At 36.7% G+C, this 21,112-nt stretch overlaps 8 protein-coding genes across 10 annotated transcripts; 5 read left to right on the top strand and 3 right to left on the bottom strand.

The window, feature by feature from the left end:
- Window positions 1-5: 5 nt before the first annotated feature.
- Window positions 6-4,461, top strand: LOC659835 (uncharacterized protein). Its single transcript, XM_961416.5, has 3 exons — window positions 6-207; window positions 1,409-3,174; window positions 3,233-4,461. Exons 2-3 carry the CDS (start codon window positions 1,413-1,415, stop codon window positions 4,132-4,134), a joined length of 2,664 nt encoding a protein of 887 aa, XP_966509.2. The 5' UTR covers window positions 6-207; window positions 1,409-1,412; the 3' UTR covers window positions 4,135-4,461.
- A 62-nt stretch (window positions 4,462-4,523) lies between these two features.
- Window positions 4,524-5,368, bottom strand: LOC662134 (heat shock protein 23). The gene is made up of 2 exons (XM_968251.4): window positions 5,225-5,368; window positions 4,524-5,168 (listed from the first exon to the last, which is right to left on the bottom strand). The coding sequence occupies exon 2, from the start codon at window positions 5,100-5,102 to the stop codon at window positions 4,587-4,589; it is 516 nt and encodes a 171-aa protein (XP_973344.1). The 5' UTR covers window positions 5,103-5,168; window positions 5,225-5,368; the 3' UTR covers window positions 4,524-4,586.
- A 111-nt stretch (window positions 5,369-5,479) lies between these two features.
- LOC662168 (heat shock protein 27) lies at window positions 5,480-6,068 on the bottom strand. Its single transcript, XM_968285.4, has one exon. It carries the CDS (start codon window positions 6,017-6,019, stop codon window positions 5,603-5,605), a length of 417 nt encoding a protein of 138 aa, XP_973378.1. The 5' UTR covers window positions 6,020-6,068; the 3' UTR covers window positions 5,480-5,602.
- Window positions 6,069-6,288: 220 nt separating this feature from the next.
- Window positions 6,289-6,642, top strand: LOC662203 (alpha-crystallin B chain). Its single transcript, XM_968317.4, has one exon. It carries the CDS (start codon window positions 6,289-6,291, stop codon window positions 6,640-6,642), a length of 354 nt encoding a protein of 117 aa, XP_973410.2.
- Window positions 6,643-8,138: 1,496 nt separating this feature from the next.
- LOC662237 (protein lethal(2)essential for life) lies at window positions 8,139-8,879 on the bottom strand. Its single transcript, XM_968349.5, has one exon. It carries the CDS (start codon window positions 8,803-8,805, stop codon window positions 8,257-8,259), a length of 549 nt encoding a protein of 182 aa, XP_973442.2. The 5' UTR covers window positions 8,806-8,879; the 3' UTR covers window positions 8,139-8,256.
- A 2,178-nt stretch (window positions 8,880-11,057) lies between these two features.
- LOC660153 (protein lethal(2)essential for life) lies at window positions 11,058-11,778 on the top strand. The gene has a single exon (XM_961687.4). The coding sequence runs from the start codon at window positions 11,136-11,138 to the stop codon at window positions 11,673-11,675; it is 540 nt and encodes a 179-aa protein (XP_966780.1). The 5' UTR covers window positions 11,058-11,135; the 3' UTR covers window positions 11,676-11,778.
- Window positions 11,779-13,550: 1,772 nt separating this feature from the next.
- Window positions 13,551-14,164, top strand: LOC662275 (uncharacterized). Its single transcript, XM_971325.4, has 3 exons — window positions 13,551-13,711; window positions 13,761-13,886; window positions 13,939-14,164. Exons 1-3 carry the CDS (start codon window positions 13,660-13,662, stop codon window positions 14,118-14,120), a joined length of 360 nt encoding a protein of 119 aa, XP_976418.1. The 5' UTR covers window positions 13,551-13,659; the 3' UTR covers window positions 14,121-14,164.
- Window positions 14,165-15,341: 1,177 nt separating this feature from the next.
- LOC103314041 (uncharacterized) lies at window positions 15,342-20,643 on the top strand. 3 transcript variants are annotated; one of them, XM_015982928.2, is made up of 5 exons: window positions 15,342-15,482; window positions 15,529-15,687; window positions 15,740-15,952; window positions 20,260-20,385; window positions 20,429-20,643. In XM_015982928.2, the coding sequence occupies exons 1-5, from the start codon at window positions 15,431-15,433 to the stop codon at window positions 20,617-20,619; spliced, it is 741 nt and encodes a 246-aa protein (XP_015838414.1). In that variant the 5' UTR covers window positions 15,342-15,430; the 3' UTR covers window positions 20,620-20,643. The 3 variants fall into 3 exon arrangements, 2 of the variants coding, with proteins under 2 accessions (XP_015838414.1, XP_008197024.1); XM_008198802.2 differs by lacking the exons at window positions 15,342-15,482; window positions 15,529-15,687; window positions 15,740-15,952 and adding exons at window positions 19,632-19,741; window positions 19,789-19,962; window positions 20,011-20,214; XR_010334540.1 differs by lacking the exons at window positions 15,342-15,482; window positions 15,529-15,687; window positions 15,740-15,952 and adding an exon at window positions 19,641-19,741.
- The last annotated feature ends 469 nt before the right edge of the window (window positions 20,644-21,112 follow it).

Raw genomic sequence — 21,112 nt, 5'->3', positions numbered from 1 at the left:
TCCTGAGTGAAAGTAAACGTCAGTCTTGTGGTATTACGTCAAAAAATAAATTTTTTCGTCCTGAAAAGCCTCAAAACGCCTAAAAAATTGCAGTTTTTGTCGAATTTCGAGCATTTGTGATCACGCAACTATGGATCTTTGAGTCGGATCCGTAAATTACATAATGTTCTTCACATTCAAGTAGTTTCCTGTGCCAAAAAACATCAGGTAATTTTTTGTCCCAGCTTGTTTATTGTGTTGATTCTTATTAACTAATCAAAAAAAAATCAATTAGTGTGAGTTGTAATCCCTTGATAATAATTTCGTTTATCGGTGGATTGAAAATGTGGGCCATTCGAGGTCTCTGCCCCCAACACATGGCCTGCTAATTGCTAATTTACATAACTGCATCAATGGGGGCTCAATATACTTGAAAAATCCGTGTTTACGATTGGGGGAACTTTGATACGGCCAAGTGAATCATTGGAACAATTCCCAGATTTTTATGTTAAAAATAAATCCCTTGTGTCTGTCACACTACAGATAATGCGTTTTTTATCAGTTTTTGGGCATAATTAACTAACAACAAACGTTTTTTATTATTCTAATTGCAAAAGTAACCTTGAGATAAAATCAGTTGATTTGTGAACGCAAAAAATCGATTTGTTTTGCCGAAAAACAAATGAATAACGACAAAGTACAAAGTGGGAGGTTTGTTTTGTTTTCAATTCAATTGTTCTCATGGGTGTCGTCGCGTTTCGAACGTAGATAATGCAAATATTCAGTTTATTCCGGAATTGGACGATAAAGAAATCGACCAAGGACAGGGTCGGACTAATTAAAAATTGATTCAGTTCGATTGCATCACAATCATGGGAATGAGAAAATCGCAAGGAACGGTCAAGGTTAAGAGATACACAACTCAGTTTTTTCGAGAAATTCAATAATTTAAGTCTGTAAAAACATTCTGTCTCATTTGAGGGGTCTAGTTTCAGCTTTATGCTTTATTAAATTGTTATTAACTTTTCAGGAACGGAAAAAAACTTCATCTTTTGTAATTTATGCTTCTGTTTTGTTTGTTCTTTTTTTTCATATTATGGGGTGGCTCGTGCCTGATAGCAGGTCAAAAAAAAGAGTTGCCAGATTTAAACTTATTTACATCAGAAATGCTCCCAAAAAAAGAAGGGAAAAATAATGGACTTGCATAGAGGGAGAATCTAGTGGAGAGAGCATTAGCGGGAAACTCTGGTTTTTGCACAAACTTTTTCATGGCCACTTCCAAAACTTTCTGTTTAGTACAAATTTTGATCTAGTATAGTTAAAATATTAACCAAATATATTTGGAGAAAATACAGCTCCCCTCTGATTTTTTAGGAATGTTTTTTGATATTTGAGTTACTGTCTTTTTTTTTTTACTGTGTCTTTTCAGCGTAATGATGGACTCGGAACTGTCCAACACCGACATCTGCCGGGTGTGCCGTTCGGAAGGCTTGCCCGACCGCCCCCTGTTCCACCCCTGCATCTGCACGGGCAGCATAAAGTGGATCCATCAGGAATGCCTCATGCAATGGATGCGTTACTCGCGCAAAGAATACTGCGAATTGTGCAGTTATCGTTTCTCCTTCACTCCCATCTACTCCCCCGACATGCCACGCCGCCTCCCTGTGCGAGACCTCGCCGCCGGTCTCCTCTCCTCCATCGGAACCGCCATCAAATACTGGCTCCACTACACTCTAGTCGCCATCGCTTGGCTCGGAATCGTCCCTTTGACAGCCTGTCGGATCTACCGCGCCCTTTTCGCCGGCACTGTCGACGCCATCTTGACCCTTCCGTTTGAACTCCTCTCAATGGAAAACCTGGCATCGGACATTTTCCAAGGTTGCTTCGTCGTCACGTGCACGCTATTCGCATTCGCTGGGTTGGTGTGGCTGCGCGAGCAGATCTTACACGGGGGAGGACCCGATTGGTTACAGAGAGATAACGTGGGCGTGGCCGAAGATGCCCCACCTCCCGTCTTGAATAACAACATACCGGAAGACGTGGAGGAGAACAACGGACAGGAGCCAGAAGTAGCACCTCAAGGGGAGAATCAGGGGGAACAACAGGAGGAGAATGAAGTGAATGGAGGCGAAGACAACAATTGGATACCCATGGAGTGGGATAGAGCGGCCGAGGAGATAACATGGGAGCGTTTGTTGGGTCTTGATGGTTCTTTAATGTTCCTGGAACACGTTTTCTGGGTCATTTCGTTGAACACTTTGTTTATACTCATTTTTGCCTACTCCCCGTACCATATGGGTCTAATGACTCTTTCCCTTGTTAATATGAGGGAGGCGGCTTCGGCCAGTCATTTCGAAGGTTTATTGACCACTTTGGTCGGTTATTGCACTGTTGGTCTTTTCTTTGTGTTCTTCCATCGAGTCGCCGGTGTTTTGGGTTTTTACAAAGCTAAGCGCGTCCTAGGTTTGTGTTACGTGGTGGTTAAAGTATCGATGCTTTCGGTGGTTGAAATCGGAATTCTACCATTGGTTTGTGGCTGGTGGTTGGATATTTGCTCTTTGGCAATGTTTGACGCTTCGCTCAAAGACAGGGAGAGTAGTTTTAGTGCCGCTCCTGGTACTTCAATCTTCATCCATTGGTTGATCGGAATGGTCTATGTCTATTATTTCGCTTCGTTTGTTCTCCTCTTGCGTGAAATTCTAAGACCAGGAGTGTTGTGGTTCTTGCGCAACTTCAACGACCCTGATTTCAGTCCAATTCAAGAAATGATCCATTTACCTATCTTGGAACATATACGGAAATTGTTGATCTCGGCGGTTATCTTCGGTAGTGTTGTTCTTTTGATGTTGTGGCTCCCGATTCGAATTTTGAAAATCCTTCTTCCGTCTTTTCTCCCATATACAGTGTCCCTCAACAGTGAGACACAAGTGAATGAACTGTCCTTAGAATTGTTACTTTTACAAGTGATCCTCCCAGCATTATTGGAACAATCCCACACGAGGATCTGGTTGAAAGGCCTGGTGCGTAATTGGTGCCGCGCCGTTGCCTGGATTTTAAACATCCATTCGTATTTGTTGGGCAATAGTGACGGCCAATCGCCGAACGAGGCGGGGCAAGCTGTAGCCAATCCGCCCGAACCGGGCGCTGGCTTAGGGGCGGCCCACCACGCCCTACTAATGATGGAACCGCCTTCTGGTAAGTCACCAACAAATCAAATAACGCTTTTTACTTAAACTATCCGCCCCCTTTGTAGGTTTCCAACCCTACGAGCGTCCGTCCTTTTTCGTCGCGCGTCTGGTAGGTCTCCTCATCTTAGTCTGTGTTTCCCTGGTAACGTTCAGCCTCACCGCCTTGACCCTGCCCGTGTGGCTGGGGCGGCGCGTCATGGCGTTGTGGCTGGTCGGGGCCCCGCCCCCCGGCCCCCAAATCTCGACAAACTCCGCCCAGACCGAGGTGAAAGTCCACGAATTGTACACAGCCGCGTGCGGTTTGTACTTGTGTTGGCTGTCGGCGCGTGCTGTGACCTTGGTCATGAGTTGGCTGCCCCAAGGCAGGGCTGCCATGATTTCGCGCTTGAAACAGTGGTGCGTCTTGGGGCTTAAAACCATGATCGCTAGCACGATTCTACTGGGGGTGATTCCCCTACTGTTCGGGATGTTGCTAGAGTTGGTGGTTATCGTCCCGCTGAGGGTGCCGATCCACCAAACGCCGATTTTGTTCATTTGGCAAGACTGGGCGCTGGGCGTGTTGTACACGAAAATCGCGTGTGCCGTCACGATGATGGGCCCTGATTGGTTCCTTCGGGCGGCCATCGAAAGGGCCTACAGGGATGGGATAAGGGATATGCATCTGAGTTTTATTTTTAGACAGTTGGCGGCGCCGGTTATTGTCAGTTTTGGGCTAGCGTTGGCCGTGCCCTATGTCTTGGCCTACTCGATCGTGCCGGCGTTTGTGAGTAATCTACAAATGAGGAATCTAGTAGCCAGGCGGATTTATCCGTTTTTACTACTGCTCGGTGTCGTGGGTGCGGTGGTAGTTTTACAAATTAGACAATTTAAAAAATTGTACGAACATATTAAAAACGACAAGTATCTAGTAGGCCAAAGGTTGGTTAATTACGATCACAGGAAAGCCAAATCGCAGACGGCCACTTAAAAATTTTATTGCGTTTTTCACGGTTAGGTTCATTCCTGTACATATTATTATTTATTGTAAATATGGAAAATTAAAGTTTTTGGTTTCTTTCTCCTAGATCTACTTTCATTCGAAGGTGAGGTTGGTGCACTTGAGCTTGTAATTGAAGTTAAGTCTGTGATAATAAAAAGCACTTTGAATCAATAATTGAATTGAAATCTGGTTATTCATTCGTACAACAAAGTCGGCACTAATCTCATCATGAATTACTTTACGTAGATTGAAACGTTAAAGATTTTTTTAAGTTACTATACCTTTATTTTACATAATAAAGACTGTTTTTTGCAACTAGTTGTGTATTTTTTCTGAATTCATCCAAACCCGACGTAACCTCATTAAAAACACTTCAATATCTCTAATTCATTTATTCAACAAAATAAAAAGTATACATTTGGAAAAAAATTAAGTTGAATTTATTCCTCCGTCTTGTCTTCTTGTTTATCATATTCAACGTGTTGCGAAGGCTGTCCGGTCCGAATGACCGGAATATTCCTGCTTGCCTGTCCCCCTTCCGTAATCCTGGGGGCCGTAATGGACAAAACCCCGTCCGAGGACAGTCTCGACTCAATTTTTCCCAAATCATGCCCTTCCGGAATGACGTACCTTCTCACAAAATGCCTCGAAATAAATCCATGTTCATCCTCTTTTTCCTCGTGCTTGCCTTCGACCGTCACCACATTATCCGATACTTTGACCGTGAGTTCCTCCGGCTTGAATTGCTGAACGTCGAGGCAAGCCTGAAATTTTTCTTTATTAAGACGTACGTCAGACTCTGGGGCTTGGAAGCGCTGGCGGAGATGTCCACGCGTTTCAGTTTCCAGCGGCAGAAAATCGTCGAAATTGAGCAGAGAGGCGAAATAACGGTCCAAAAGGCGGCCGTAGGGGTGCCGGGGGCTCTCGAAAGGGTCACCAAACAGTAAAAGAGACATTTTGACACTCGTGTTGCTGGGAAAACGCCAAATTGCGCCGGGTGGGTGTGCGCGACTTGGACGCTTCTAGAAGGGTGATACGGGGTGATTGATAAAAATTAATCATTGGGGTATTTTGATACCTCTATTGAAAAAAATATTAGTCCAAGAATTCAATTTGAAAAGTACAGTAGAAACTCCTATGCGACCGAAATTCCCGACCAATTAATTTTAAAGTTTTCTCGCATAGTTTTAGTTCGATTTACTTGAGTGATTTTGTATTTAACAAGAAATACTGACGTTTAATTAAAACGACTGGTAATGTTTCTCTCAATGGATTAAAGGAGTTTGAACCAAGGAAAAGCAGACAAGGTTGTGCAATAATTTGAAACAAGAAGTAACTAAAAAAAATTTATTGATTGACTAGTATTTACATAAAAATTACAACAACTTATGTAAAAAATCAGTCTCGGAAGTAACAAAATATCCTTCAATTACTTTATGAGATAATTAATTACAATTCAGTTTTCTCCACTCTTGTGGGCCTTGCCAGTCCTCGTAATGGGGATGGTCCTGCCCTCCTCAGCCTCCTTGGCAATCCTGGGGGCTGTGATGGTCAAAACCCCGTCGGTGGACAGCGTCGACTCCAATTTATCCATATCGTGTCCCTCCGGCAACACAAACCTTCGCACAAAGTGCCTGGACACGTAATTCTCGCCCTCCTGGTGCTCCTGTTTACCCTCGACGGTCACGGTGTTGTCTTCGGCCACTTTAATGGTGATATCTTCAGGTTTAAAGTACTGGACGTCCAGATCCGCCTGGAATTTTTGGCGGCCGAAAGTGACCGAGGATTCGATGTTGGGGGCGGCGAACTGCCGCCAAGGCCGCCAGAGGCGGAGGAAGTAGCGCATGTCGTGAGAGAACACCGGATAAAACATCTTAACACTTTGGTGGTTTGAATTGGACTGAGAAACCGCGCGAATCGAGCGGTATTTATAGGCCTGTGGACGGTGCGAGAAAATTCCGGAAAATTCGATTCGAGAATTTTCCAGACATTATTTAAGAATTTATAATGAAAATTATTAAAATAAAAAGTGCGTCAGTATTATCATTAATAAGTGATAAGATCCACTGAGCGTGAACCATTCTAGAAATTCCTCCCACTTCGCGCTGTTGTGTTTCATTTGTTTCATTCATACCAATCAAAATGTCGCTAGTGCTCCTAGATCCGTTCAAATTTTTCGAAAACAGGGATTCCTTCGAGTTGAATTTCAACGTTCGTGGCTTCAAACCGGAGGAACTTTCTGTGAAGGTGACCGAGGATCGTTTTCTGGTCATTGAGGGTAAACACGGGGAGAAAAAGGATCAAGATGGGTCGATTTCGCGCCACTTTATTAAAAAATGTATAATTCCCAGTGGTTTCGATTTAGGAAAAGCCCAATCGAAGCTTTATCCTGACGGTGTTTTGGTGGTCAGTGTGCCGCGTATGGAAGTGAAAAGTCGGAAAATTCCGGTGGTGAGGGTGAAAAATGAGGCTCCGGTGGTGAAAGCGAAGTTGTGATTTTTTATGACTGTAATTTTGTAAATAAAAAATTAAAAACGAACTGTGTTTTTGTTCCATTCTAGAATATTCCCGAGTCAGTATCTGCTGAACGTAGTTTATCGTCCGACTTTTCCCGAAAGCTCTCGAATCCAACAACAATTCTAATTAATTGTTGATAAGAATGACAGTGTTTTGTTTATTTGCATGAATAATTAAATAATTATTTTATTTTTTAATATTCTAATTGTTTTAGAAAAAATATAGGTAGATACAATATTACTGTCGTTTTTTTTTCATATAGGCATTTTTTACTAAAAAATTTATAACTCTCAAAAACTAAAACTATCAGAATTTTGAATGGAAAAAAATTGTATATTATAAAACCAGTCTTGAAGCACGAATTTAATTTCGAGTGGCGTTTTTGTGAATTAGGGATTTTTGTGACCGTTGGTAATGTCTCAATTTTTAAAGTGAAAAAATGATTTAAAATTTTTATCTTATCCATTTTCTGTAAAAAAGACGAGTATAGAAGATAATGAAGGTAATCTAGCAAGAACTCACCCTAAAATTTGTGAAATTGGCAAAAATACGGTTATTATTTTTAGTTTCAAATTAATGGAAATAAACAGAAATTTGTAATTTTCGTTTTTATTTTTTCAAGCAAAACCCAAAAAAGCTAGACATTTTTAACTAAGATGTTCTTTAAGCACTTTTTGACAAGAGATCTAAATCTGTCATCAAATTTTCCAAGGCGTTCTTGATGTCATGGTTATAACACTTAAATTTGGTTTTCCTTATGGAAGCCGTATACGCTTTTTGTATTTTTGAAAAGTGTTTTTATTCTTGATTACAATAAGTTAACACATGATACGATCGAATTTTACGTTTTGATCAAAATGGAGAAAAAAATCATTGTTGCAAAGAGTGCTGTGGAAAAACGCCAACCATTTTGTTTTTAAACAAACTAGATTTTGGGGGTTTAAATGAATTTGAAACTGGAAGGTTCACATATCCACCAAACTTATTTTTAAGTTTATTTTTTATTATTATTATTATTATTATTATTATTATTATTATTTGTTAAGCTTTTTATACCGGTTTTAATGGTTTTTGTTATTTGTTGCTAACTAAAAGACAGAGCAAAAATCAAAAAAGCATCAGATAGTTCTTGAAATTCACTATTTTGTCGTCAAAACGCCGAGCCGCTCCGGGCAATAGTTTCGGCTACAGAAGCATTTTAACTTTTTTTTCACTAAAAAACTAAAAGCTCCAGAAAATAAAATAAAAGGAAATGTGTTATGACTGGGTTAGAATCCATAGCCTACCGCAACGATTTTCTGCGTAACCATAGCGCTACAAAACATTCGAGAATCAGCAAGGTCGTTGCTACGTCCGCTCCGCTCTCTAAATACTGTCACTTGGCTCAAAGAAAATCTCAAAAAAATTGCTTTATCTTTGAATTTTATCAATTTATCACCATTTCAGTCAATCAGTATGAAATAAAACAGCAAAAGTCTAGAGAATGGTAACTTTATTAAACAAATTCGATTAATACAAATGAAAATAAAACTAGCTACACATTACAATGGGAAAAATCAGTCTTGAAGCAATAACTAATCCCGCTTGGTTAAATTACTTCTTTTCCTCCTTCTTCTGCTCGACGGGCTTGGAGGGCTGCCCGGTCTGCACGATGGGCACGCTCTTGTGCTCCTCCTTGGAGACGTCGAACCTGGGGGCCGTGATGGTCAGGACCCCGTCGGAGGAGAGCTTGGACTCGATCTTGTCCACGTCGTGGCCCTTGGGCAGCATGTACTTGCGCACGAAGTGCCGCGAGATGAACCCGTGCTCGTCTTGCTTCTCCTCGTGCTTGCCCTCGACGGTGACGACGTTGCCGTTCACCTTCACGCTGATCTCCTCCGGCTTGAACTGCTGCACGTCCAGGTTGGCCTGGAACTTGTCCTTGTCGTAGCTCACGGTCGAGCCCGAGTCCCGCTGCTGGGCGGCGCTCCTCCAGGGGCGAAGGTATCCCGCAGGACAACGCATCAGGTGGCGCATCTCCCGGGGGACGAGCGGCGCCAGGAGGTCGTCGGCGTCCAGCCCCAGGCCGAAGTGCTGGTCCAGGATCTGCGACGGGCGCGAGTACTCGAAAGGGTCGCTCAGGAGTAGAGGCAGAAGAGACATTTTTGCGTTTTCTTCGCTTTTTTTCTTCACTTGTTGACTAGTTCGGATCAAATGACAGAATGCACGATTGGGCGAACGCCGGCTATTTATACAGGAGGCGGAAATTCGAGAAGGTTCGAGGAGAGTCGGGAAGGATCGGCAAGGATCGATCGCGAATTTTCCTGAATTTTTTCACAAATCCACCATTTCTCGGATTTTTTGAGTGGACACGAGTTGTAAATCGTAATAATTTGTTAATAATTATTTATTTAAATTGAATTATCGTCACTTGTTGCTTGATAACAGGCGAAAAAAGACAAGACTTATCGCCTTGTGCAGTCAATGCCATTTTTCTCCGATAACAACAAATAATTCCACTTTTTTCTTATAATAATTTTGTAGTTTTGGGCTTTTCGGAGATTTAAGAACTAATTAAGAAATAAAGGACGTACGTCTGAGGAGGCTTTACTATTTTTCAACTTGCATGGTTGCGTGCTTACTGATTAATTATCATAATCAATGAAGCTGAAGAGTCAAATAATAAAATTTCGCCCTGTAAGAATTAATTAATTGGTATGGTAATTATGTTAAACAGGAAAAAATTGTAATAATGATGGACATTCCAAAAATCATTTCTCACCGTTTGTTTATTGTGACTACGCCACTTGATTCTATTTTTAGTTCAATTACTGTTTACAGTCTGATAGATAAAAAAAATCGCAAATAGTTGGCTCCTTTAATCCGTGTTTTTCCGACATAAACACCAATATAATAAAAAATGTTCCAGAATAAGTAGGCTGGGTTTTGTCATTAATTGCATTTACTAATTTACAATTTACTAAGTGGGTAAATTTGAGGCCAATAAATGTGTGGCCTTGAATAGTCATTAGTTAATGTGTTGTAAAAAAACACAATCACAAATTGTTTGTTTTGTGCTAATTTGGTAATATGGGGTGGAAAATTCTGGATATTTCGGCGTTTTCTCGACCTTCTGGTGTTGTAAGCCGTTCAAAGGATGTTGTCTCGCCGATAAACTGCGAATTTCTGATCAAATACGATTAATATTGCTAATAAAAAATTTACATAACGTCATAATTACAATATCATACAAAATTATTCAAAGAATATGACGTTGCAAATGAAAAAAATCTTGAATAAAAAACATTTCAGTCAACAAAGTAGCAAAATATCTATTATTAAATAGTTTCAGAAATCATGCTAGGCGTTAAGATTGTTTTTTTCACTCTCATAGTTCACTTGATTTGTTAAATGTATGTGACCTGTACTAATAAGTAGTAAAAGTTTGTAACCAATCAGAATGCAGTATGACAACCACGGGACAACTTGTGGCCAATGGAAATGGTCAGCACTATTAGATTGTCTTGTGCATTTGGCAATTTAAAAATACATTTGACGTTGTGAAAAAAAATCTATTTTTTATAGAAAAAGTAGTATGATATAAAAAATTATCGTTTGTGTCTAAGGCAACTAACAGTTCAAGTATTACCAATTATACATTTCTTGGTCCACTCCGTTCGAATTTGTATTTTATTATTAAATTTTACAAAAAAAAAAACAAAAAAAATTATGCCATAAGAGGGATTCGAACCTTCGACACAAATGAATATGCTGGCAACACTATTTGAAAATTCTCAAAACGTCCATGCGTCTCTATTTCATTAACTGCTAATAAACTACCATAAGTCACACAGTGGCTCTCAACAGGTGGTTTAGGTAATAAAAAATTTTGAAGAAAGTATACACTGTTTGGAACGATGATAAAAGGGTTTTTAACTCGTCTGATCATAACAAATTCACTTACAAAATATTGCTAAGTCATTCCCTAACACCCTGCATTTGAGAAAATATTTAAATTCTTTGAGAAAACTGTAAAATTTTAAACCAGAAATCACATTTAAAAGTCTCTTGATGCTCGATTTTTTCAATTTTGTAAGCATTTATAAACACAGTAAAAATAAGCAAATAACAGTTTCAAATTTTTTTTTCAAAAAAATTAAAATAACTATTTGTGTAGCGAAATAAGAAAAATTTTTTTCTTTGAGACAAAGCATCAAAAAAACATCAAACTGGTCGCTTCGTGCAATCTAGTCCCAATAATTCCATCCCAAAAACGCAAAAATGCGAATTATAGAACCCATCCAAGTGACAATATCCCGTGAACGCACCTTCCGTTTGATTATTTTCTAGCAAACTCCAGACTCAATCGCTGCGTTTGCGCATCTGGAATTTTCTACGCTCTCGCATATAAATTCCCCACGGGTCTCCGCCCCTTCGTCAGTTCAAACAAATCGTCGAAAAAGTGAAAAAGTGCGAAAACCAAACGCGAAAAAATGGCTTTGTGGCTCTTCAACGACCCCTACGACTACCGTCGTCCCTCCCGTCTCCACGACCAGCACTTCGGCTCGGTCCTGGACCCGGAGGACCTCCTCTCGCCCATGATCCCTCGGGAGTTCCGCCACTACCTTCGAAGTCCCGCGGGATACCTCCGACCCTGGCGGTCTCTAGCCTCGCAGCAGGACTCCGGATCCACCGTGAGCTACGACAAGGATAAGTTCCAGGCTTGTCTGGACGTCCAGCAGTTCAAGCCCGAGGAAATCACCGTGAAGGTGTCGGATAACGTGGTGACGGTTGAGGGCAAACACGAGGAGAAGGAGGATGAGCATGGGTTTATTTCGAGGCATTTTGTGAGGAGGTACATGCTGCCGAAAGGGCATGATGTGGAAAAGGTGGAGTCTAAGTTGTCCTCGGATGGGGTTTTGACCATCACGGCTCCGAGGGTTGGGACTGAGGAGGAGCACAGGAGCATTCCCATCGTGCAGACGGGGCAGCCCTCAAAGGCCGTCGAGCAGAAGAAAGAAGAGAAGAAGTGAAGAAAATAATTGATATTTAAACTAGACTGATTCTTGTGATAATTCATATGCTTTTGTCATTTTGTATTTAAGTATTTTTGTTAAATAAAGGTAATTTAATGAAGTTTTTTGTGTTTTATTTATTCCAAAACTCCAACGAAGAGGTAAATAAGAAAAATAGGGAAAAAAGTAAACGCTAAGAAAAATTAATAATAAATTCTAAGAAAATGATAATTGTTAGGTAAAAATAATAAGCGCTAGGTAAAAAATATAAACACTTAGTGAAAATCGCAAGTACTGCTAAAGGTTGCTTATATCTAACAAAAAAAAAAACAATAATTAAAAGTTGTCTTTCACAGCCTGATTGAAACTTTGGGGTCTGTCAGAACCCCAGTGTTATGCGGACAACAGAAAGAAGAAGAGTTGTTATTTTTAACGTCTCATTTTACTAAAATCACGGAACAATTTTTACTTTTACGAAAAAAAAAAAGAAAAATTGTAAAAAATTCAAAATCAAACGCACACTAACATTTTCAAAACCAGGCGATTGTCACAAAGATTATTATTAATTAACAATTAAAATAAGTACTATTTAAAATTTATCTAACACCAAATATTTTGTATTCCATTACGATTTTTAGCTAATGCGTATTTTTTTTTCTAAAAAAGTGGTGTTTCTTTATTCAATAACTCATAAATTACTTTATATTTATTTACTTAGAATGATATTCAAAGAAAATAATTGTAGCGTTTGTTTCATAATGATATAAATAGAACAATCTAACTATAACAACATTATTATTATTATTGTTATTATTATTATTATTATTATTATTATTATTATTATTATTATTATTATTATTATTATTATTATTATTATTATTATTATTATTCGTGGCTTTCAAAATAATTCAATATTCACGAAATACGAATACTAAACGAAAGAAAACAGGAAAAAATCTGGCTTCATAGCTCTAACTAACTACACCGGGGTCTCTCAGACCCCTGGTCCTATGCGGATAATAGGAGACAGAAGAGGTGCTTAAAATTAAATATTTTACTTTCCTAAGGCCATTCATTTAAAAATCATTTAAGAAACAATATGAATAAAATAAATACACCAATTTTGTAAGGTTTTTGTCGACCAGTTAGCGCAACTTTTTTTAATCGAAAACGATTTCATTAAATTAACATGAAAAAATCTCCACAATCAGATGATACTCTGGGGTCTCTCAGAACCCGACTGCTATCCGGAACACAGAAATTCAAACAGATGTTCAAAATTCTGATTTTAAATTCAACAAATCAATTTAAATCGCCTCCAGTTTTTCCCACTGATTTTGCGAAAAAAGTCGGAATTATAAATAAAAATGTGTATAACACGAACCGGGTCTCGAAAACCCGTTCTAATATCAGGAACACAGAAACGCAAACATGTGCTAGTTTATTTGAATCGAACAAAAACTTTACAGAGAGCGCCCAAACTATTACAGTTTTCTGTAACTACAAATGCAAATAACACATAATCTTTGGACACAAAAAAAACGTAAACAAACGGTGTTGTAAAGGTATTTATACTTTGGTAGTTACACGAAACACGATTTTATGGTTTCCGTGTAGTGTTGGTTGCCTACCCAACACTTTGAAATTAGTTTCGAAACTTGGTCTAAAAATACAAACATGACATCAATTTCCAAACAATAATTCCTAATTTGTTCTTGAGTCTATTATGTAACGTTTTTTTTAATTCTTATTGCAGGCCTTAACGGGAATTAGAAACTAAATTAAGGAAACTACAATTTTCCATTAGTTGTCCAATTATTGTTAAGTTTAATTAAAACCCATTTCTTGGCACCGCTTTTAATAGCCAGAGCCAACCATACGGTCACAGGGTCACATGATGTTAGGCTCCTACCATATTTCTACTGTAAAGTAGGTAAACATCGGCCAGTGTAGTTGGGCAGTAAAAGGAAACAGAAGTGGTTCGAAAAAGAAATAATCAAAAATGAGGAATATTCTTATTATTGCGCTGTTCTCGCTGGCTGTGGTCCAAATTTGTAAGTGTATTTTTACGACCCAGTTTCACAATAAAACGGACTTTTTCAGTTGCCGACGATAAATTGGAATGCTATCAGTGCGAGCCAGTGACACAGGAATGTACCGTTGAAAAGGCGAACGTGGTGCCTTGTGGCACTTACAGCACCTCAAAGTGCAGCAAACAAGTGAAAAAAGGTAACAATTTTTATCGCTATTTCCGGTATTTATTACACGGTTTTGTTGACAGGTTCAAGTGATGCAAGCAAAGCTATTAGGAAATGTGTGGTTCCGGACAAAAACGGCCAAGTTTTGTGTCCAGATAATTACGATTGCACCAACTGCAACAGCGACCAATGCAATTCCGGAACAAATATGAAAGTGACTTGGTTCAGTTTGGCAGCCGTTTTTTTCACCGCTTTGTATATTTAAACGAAGTGTAAATAAATGTAAATGAAATAAACTTTTGGAACTGGTTTCGGTTTTGTGATGACCTAACACGTATTAAACTATTAAAAGAGGTGCGCAAACAGTGACTCACACAATTTGCTTTTAGAAACAGCGGAAAGTGAAAATTTTCACTAAAACTGCTCTTTTTTACAATTTTTATCCAGTTTCATTATTTTATTTTATTTTGAATTTTTGTTGTTTAAATAAAACTGTCACAAAAACGTTTAATTTTATCATGACCTGACCTGACCTGACCTGACCTAGCGTAATAAAAAATTCTATTAAAAAAATATAACTATTTTCGAAAAAAAATATAAAGTCCTGCCCATTTAGAGACCCAGTTTAAGCCGCAGTTAAATCATTGCAACACCTTAGAATGAAATTTAATCATCAAAAAAATTTTTTATGAGCCATTTTTTGACCTGACCTGACCTAGCGTGATAAAAAATTCTAAAAAAAATGTAACTATTCTCGAAAAAAAATTATAAAGTCATACCCATTTAGAGACCCAGTTTAAGCCGCAGTTAAATCACTACAAAACCTTAGCATGAAATTTAATCATCAAAAAAATTTTTTATGAGCCATTTTTTGACCTGACCTGACCTAGCGTAATAAAAAATTCTATTAAAAAAATATAACTATTCTCGAAAAAAAATTATAAAGTCATGCCCATTTAGAGACCCAGTTTAAGCCGCAGTTAAATCATTACAACACCTTAGCATGAAATTTAATCATCAAAAAAATTTTTATGAGCCATTTTTTGACCTGACATGATCTAGCGTAATAAAAAATTCTAAAAAAAATGTAACTATTCTCGAAAAAAAAATTATAAAGTCATGCCCATTTAGAGACCCAGTTTAAGCCGCAGTTAAATCATTACAACACCTTAGCATGAAATTTAATCATCAAAAAAATTTTTTATGAGCCATTTTTTGACCTGACCTGACCTAGCGTAATAAAAAATTCTATTAAAAAATATAACTATTCTCGAAAAAAAATTATAAAGTCATGCCCATTTAGAGACCCAGTTTAAGCCGCAGTTAAATCATTAACCTTAGCATGAAATTCAATCATCAGAAAATATTTTTATGAGGCATTTTTTGTGCGATTTGTTTATTGAAAAAAATGTGAAAGAATAAACTAAGAATAACCGCGTTGTGGCCTTTACACCAGCTTGGATATTTCACTAGAATGTATACTTTTAGTATAAACAAAGCCCATTCGCATGTGCGTCATTTTACAGTGTTGATCAAGTAATTGTACTTTAAGAACCCGAAAATTAATTCGAAAAAATGCAAAAAACCGTGATCGCCCTTTTAATGTGTGCTTATTGCCCTGAAAACGGTACTAAATGCTCCAAACCACCAAACTTTAAACAACAATGTTTCAGTGTTTAGTTTACATTGTTACACAACCGATCCCAGTAGTGTTTTAGAAGGAAACATCAAAAACTTAAAACAGAACTTAGAAAACTGCCTGGATTACATTCAAAAACACAAGAGTGTTGAAAACCAGTCGAAAACGTTGCATTGCTTCACAATAAACACAGGTATTGGACAATCGCTTCTTTGATACTTTTATCTGGGTTTTACTGCAATTAGATGACCCCGATGTCGTCTTCAAAGGCTGTCTTCCGAGCAACAAGTGCAACGATATGATTAATGCCATCCAGAAAATGATTGAAGTGAGAGGGACAGTTGATTACATCGGAAGTTTGGAGTGCAATGAGTGCGAAGAAGACGCCTGTAATTCAGAAGAATTTATGGTCTTCACGGACCGTCCGACACAACCCAAAAATCGAAACGGAAAAAATGGTAACAATTCATTATTTGACCAAAAAAAATAACAGTGCGGTCGTAATTTTTTTGATAAGAAAAATGTTACTTTCAATCTTTGAAAACAAATTATTATTAAAATTCCAAAAAAGGTAATAATTTTTTTTCGTGTTATTATTAAACTATTAAACACAAGTATCGAGAATGTTAATACAGATCGACGGAGAATTAAATTTTCTATCATTTAGAAGCGGTTTATCAAAAGCTCAATTAAAGTTAATTGCCCTGTTAAAAGTTAACAACGCAAATGGACCAATCAAATCAGTTCAATTTGACCACGTGATCAGATAATAAGGCATTTAATTGCGGATTAAATGGATGACGCATCTATAAACCGAACCTAAATGAAATAAAAATTGGGGGGGAAAAATGGTAATAATTCATTATTTACCAAAAAAAACAACAGTGTGGTTGTAATTTTTTTGATAAGAAAAATGTTACTTTCAATCTTTGAAAGCAAATTATTATTAAAATTCCAAAAAAGGTAATAATTTTTTTTCGTGTTATTATTAAACTATTAAACACAAGTATCGAGAATGTTGATACAGATCGACGGAGAATTAAATTTTCTATCATTTAGAACCGGTTTATCACAAGCTCAATTAAAGTTAATTGCCCTGTTAAAAGTTAACAACGCAAATGGACCAATCAAATCAGTTCAATTTGGCCACGTGATCAGATAATAAGGCATTTAATTGCGGATTAAATGGATGACGCATCTATAAACCGAACCTAAATGAAATAAAAATTGGGGGGAAAAAATGGTAATAATTCATTATTTACCAAAAAAAACAACAGTGCGGTCGTAATTTTTTTGATAAGAAAACTGTTACTTTCAATCTTTGACAGCATATTATTATTAAAATTCCAAAAAAAGGTAATAAAATTTTTTTCGTGTTATTATTAAACTATTAAACACAAGTATCGAGAATGTTAATACAGATCGACGGAGAATTAAATTTTCTATCATTTAGAATCGGTTTATTGAAAGCTCAATTAAAGTTAATTGCCCTGTTAAAAGTTAACAACGCAAATGGACCAATCAAATCAGTTCAATTTGGCCACGTGATCAGATAATAAGGCATTTAATTGCGGATTAAATGGATGACGCATCTATAAACCGAACCTAAATGAAATAAAAATTGGGGGGGGGAAATGGTAATAATTCATTATTTACCAAAAAAAACAACAGTGTGGTTGTAATTTTTTTGATAAGAAAAATGTTACTTTCAATCTTTGAAAGCAAATTATTATTAAAATTCCAAAAAAGGTAATAATTTTTTTTTCGTGTTATTATTAAACTATTAAACACAAGTATCGAGAATGTTAATACAGATCGACGGAGAATTAAATTTTCTATCATTTAGAACCGGTTTATCAAAAGCTCAATTAAAGTTAATTGCCCTGTTAAAAGTTAACAACGCAAATGGACCAATCAAATCAGTTCAATTTGGCCACGTGATCAGATAATAAGGCATTTAATTGCGGATTAAATGGATGACACATCTATAAACCGAACCTAAATGAAATAAAAATTGGGGGGGAAAAATGGTAATAATTCATTATTTACCAAAAAAAACAACAGTGTGGTTGTAATTTTTTTGATAAGAAAAATGTTACTTTCAATCTTTGAAAGCAAATTATTATTAAAATTCCAAAAAAGGTAATAATTTTTTTTTCGTGTTATTATTAAACTATTAAACACAAGTATCGAGAATGTTAATACAGATCGACGGAGAATTAAATTTTCTATCATTTAGAACCGGTTTATCAAAAGCTCAATTAAAGTTAATTGCCCTGTTAAAAGTTAACAACGCAAATGGACCAATCAAATCAGTTCAATTTGGCCACGTGATCAGATAATAAGGCATTTAATTGCGGATTAAATGGATGACACATCTATAAACCGAACCTAAATGAAATAAAAATTGGGGGGGAAAAATGGTAATAATTCATTATTTACCAAAAAAAACAACAGTGTGGTTGTAATTTTTTTGATAAGAAAAATGTTACTTTCAATCTTTGAAAGCAAATTATTATTAAAATTCCAAAAAAGGTAATAATTTTTTTTTCGTGTTATTATTAAACTATTAAACACAAGTATCGAGAATGTTAATACAGATCGACGGAGAATTAAATTTTCTATCATTTAGAACCGGTTTATCAAAAGCTCAATTAAAGTTAATTGCCCTGTTAAAAGTTAACAACGCAAATGGACCAATCAAATCAGTTCAATTTGGCCACGTGATCAGATAATAAGGCTTTTAATTGCGGATTAAATGGATGACACATCTATAAACCGAACCTAAATGAAATAAAAATTGGGGGGGAAAAATGGTAATAATTCATTATTTACCAAAAAAAACAACAGTGTGGTTGTAATTTTTTTGATAAGAAAAATGTTACTTTCAATCTTTGAAAGCAAATTATTATTAAAATTCCAAAAAAGGTAATAATTTTTTTTTCGTGTTATTATTAAACTATTAAACACAAGTATCGAGAATGTTAATACAGATCGACGGAGAATTAAATTTTCTATCATTTAGAACCGGTTTATCAAAAGCTCAATTAAAGTTAATTGCCCTGTTAAAAGTTAACAACGCAAATGGACCAATCAAATCAGTTCAATTTGGCCACGTGATCAGATAATAAGGCATTTAATTGCGGATTATATGGATGACGCATCTATAAACCGAACCTAAATGAAATAAAAATTGGGGTGGAAAAAATGGTAATAATTCATCATTTGACCAAAAAAAAACAACAGTGCGGTCGTATTTTTTTGATAAGAAAAATGTCACTTTCAATCTTTGAAAGCATATTATTATTAAGATTCCAAAAAAGGTAATAATTTTTTTTTCGTGTTATTATTAAACTATTAAACACAAGTATCGAGAATGTTAATACAGATCGACGGAGAATTAAATTTTCTATCATTTAGAACCGGTTTATCAAAAGCTCAATTAATGTTAATTGCCCTGTTAAAAGTTAACAACGCAAATGGACCAATCAAATCAGTTCAATTTGGCCACGTGATCAGATAATAAGGCATTTAATTGCGGATTAAATGGATGACGCTTCTATAAACCACACCTAAATGAAATAAAAATTGGGGTGGAAAAAATGGTAATAATTCATTATTTGACCAAAAAAAACAACAGTGCGGTCGTAATTTTTTTGATAAAAAAAATGTTACTTTCAATCTTTGAAAGCAAATTATTATTAAAATTTCAAAAAAAGGTAATGAATTTTTTTTCGTGTTATTATTAAACTATGAAACACAAGTATCGGGAATGTTAATACAGATCGACGGAGAATTAAATTTTCTATCATTTAGAACCGGTTTATCGAAAGCTCAATTAAAGTTAATCGCCCTGTTAAAAGTTAACAACGCAAATGGACCAATCAAATCAGTTCAATTTGACCACGTGAACAGATAATAAGGCATTTAATTGCGGATTAAATGGATGACGCATCTATAAACCGAACCTAAATGAAATAAAAATTGGGGAGGAAAAATGGTAATAATTCATTATTTGACCAAAAAAAAACAATAGTGCGGTCGTAGTTTTTGTTATAAGAAAAATGTTACTTTCAATCTTTGAAAGCATATTATTATAAAAATATGAGGCAATCGTCGCATGTGTGTGGGTATTTTAAGAAAATAAGTGTCCGCCAAAATTTTGCCCACGTAGATTTAGTTCATCAAACGACAGTGCGTTAAAATGTGCAGAGTTTTATTAATTACAGTTTTGTCCATTCCATTTGGTAATAACTCGGTAAAAAAACATCAAATAATAAAAAATCGTTTCTAGTGAACAGCTTGTATTGTTTCATTTCCGATTTCGAAAACATTTACAGCCAAGATCTAAGTCAGTTAAAACACACATTGGGCAGTTGCCACGATTACAACAATATCACCAAAAATTTGAAACTCCAAATACCGGCCGAGAGCGTGATTAATTGTTACACGGTCGAGATCACGAGAGGTATCACATTTTTTTCCAAATTTGATTAAAAAATTAATTATTTAATAGACGTGGTGATTAAGGGATGCGTCCAAAGTGGCGGGTGCACGTTTCTGGTGGACTTTTTGAAAAAGCTAGTCCACCAGAACGCCAACTTTGATTCGCTGCCTCCTAGTGGAAAAGTCGAATGTGTGGAATGTGGAACCAGTGGTTGTAATAACGTAAACAAAAACACCATCCCGTCAACAACCCCCGCCGCACTCACATTACGAAGTAATTGCGCTAAAGTCAAACCCAAATAAAACGTGCTAATTGCAGGTGAGACCTCCTTGAAGTGTCATCACTGCTTGGAACCGTGCGAATTAACGAAAGCTCGCGAAAAAATCTGCGGCGGGAACATTGGGCCGTCTTATGAGGCCGTTTGTACGACGGAAGTTGCAAAAAGTAGGCATTTTCCGACTTGGACCAAACTCATTTCTGGTTTCAGACAGCGATAATCCGGACTTGGCGGTCAGGAAGTGTCAAATAATCCGGAAAAATGCGGAACCTCCATGTCCAGAGTCCTCGGTGTGCAGTTTTTGCAAGAGTGATATGTGCACGAGCTCGGGTGGCAATGTGGCCAGAACGGCACTGCTTGCCCTTGCTCTCGTTTATTTAGGCACAAGTGAATTTTTTTAGCAAATAAATAAAGAATTTATTTTCCGTCACAGTTTTTTTTGAGTAAAAATCAATAATAACACGATATTTTTGTTTATTGTTTTTAATTTAATTTGTTTCTTGTCCACCCATGACCCCCAAGCAATTTCAGGAGTGGGTGCTGCATTATTTTGTTGGTCACCAATGCGTGTCCGTAAATCCTTTAACCTTCACAATCACAACTCACAATTATTTTCCTTCCATTTTCATTAAGAAAAACTACGTATATTGATGCAAAAATAGGTGACATACAGGATGTCCTGTGTAAACCCCACATTACAAGTAGATATTGGAAGTTTTATTAAATAATAATTTAATATTTTCGAAATAATTTTATTCAAACTTATTAACTTCTGTATGTTTGTTGCTGATGGTGGCATTTTTATGCCGAAACGTTGTCAAGTGTGTTTTTCTTTATCCTCATGGCCAAAAGTTACATTCAAAGGTCTCAAAAAAATTAAACTCATTTTAGTAA

Source organism: Tribolium castaneum, chromosome 6, assembly GCF_031307605.1.
Source record: "Tribolium castaneum strain GA2 chromosome 6, icTriCast1.1, whole genome shotgun sequence".
In the NCBI taxonomy this organism is placed as follows: Eukaryota; Metazoa; Arthropoda; class Insecta; order Coleoptera; family Tenebrionidae; genus Tribolium; species Tribolium castaneum.
This window is presented reverse-complemented; position numbering and strand designations above follow the sequence as displayed.

Coding starts and splice junctions, on each gene's coding strand:
- LOC659835 (XM_961416.5), top strand. CDS start 1,413: ATGATGGACTCGGAACTGTCCAACACCGACATCTGCCGGGTGTGCCGT. Junction 3,175..3,232: donor AATGATGGAACCGCCTTCTG/GTAAGTCACCAA, acceptor CCCCCTTTGTAG/GTTTCCAACCCTACGAGCGT.
- LOC662134 (XM_968251.4), bottom strand. CDS start 5,102: ATGTCTCTTTTACTGTTTGGTGACCCTTTCGAGAGCCCCCGGCACCCC.
- LOC662168 (XM_968285.4), bottom strand. CDS start 6,019: ATGTTTTATCCGGTGTTCTCTCACGACATGCGCTACTTCCTCCGCCTC.
- LOC662203 (XM_968317.4), top strand. CDS start 6,289: ATGTCGCTAGTGCTCCTAGATCCGTTCAAATTTTTCGAAAACAGGGAT.
- LOC662237 (XM_968349.5), bottom strand. CDS start 8,805: ATGTCTCTTCTGCCTCTACTCCTGAGCGACCCTTTCGAGTACTCGCGC.
- LOC660153 (XM_961687.4), top strand. CDS start 11,136: ATGGCTTTGTGGCTCTTCAACGACCCCTACGACTACCGTCGTCCCTCC.
- LOC662275 (XM_971325.4), top strand. CDS start 13,660: ATGAGGAATATTCTTATTATTGCGCTGTTCTCGCTGGCTGTGGTCCAA. Junction 13,712..13,760: donor GCTGGCTGTGGTCCAAATTT/GTAAGTGTATTT, acceptor GGACTTTTTCAG/TTGCCGACGATAAATTGGAA. Junction 13,887..13,938: donor CAGCAAACAAGTGAAAAAAG/GTAACAATTTTT, acceptor TTTTGTTGACAG/GTTCAAGTGATGCAAGCAAA.
- LOC103314041 (XM_015982928.2), top strand. CDS start 15,431: ATGCAAAAAACCGTGATCGCCCTTTTAATGTGTGCTTATTGCCCTGAA. Junction 15,688..15,739: donor TTGCTTCACAATAAACACAG/GTATTGGACAAT, acceptor TACTGCAATTAG/ATGACCCCGATGTCGTCTTC. Junction 20,386..20,428: donor TACGACGGAAGTTGCAAAAA/GTAGGCATTTTC, acceptor TTCTGGTTTCAG/ACAGCGATAATCCGGACTTG.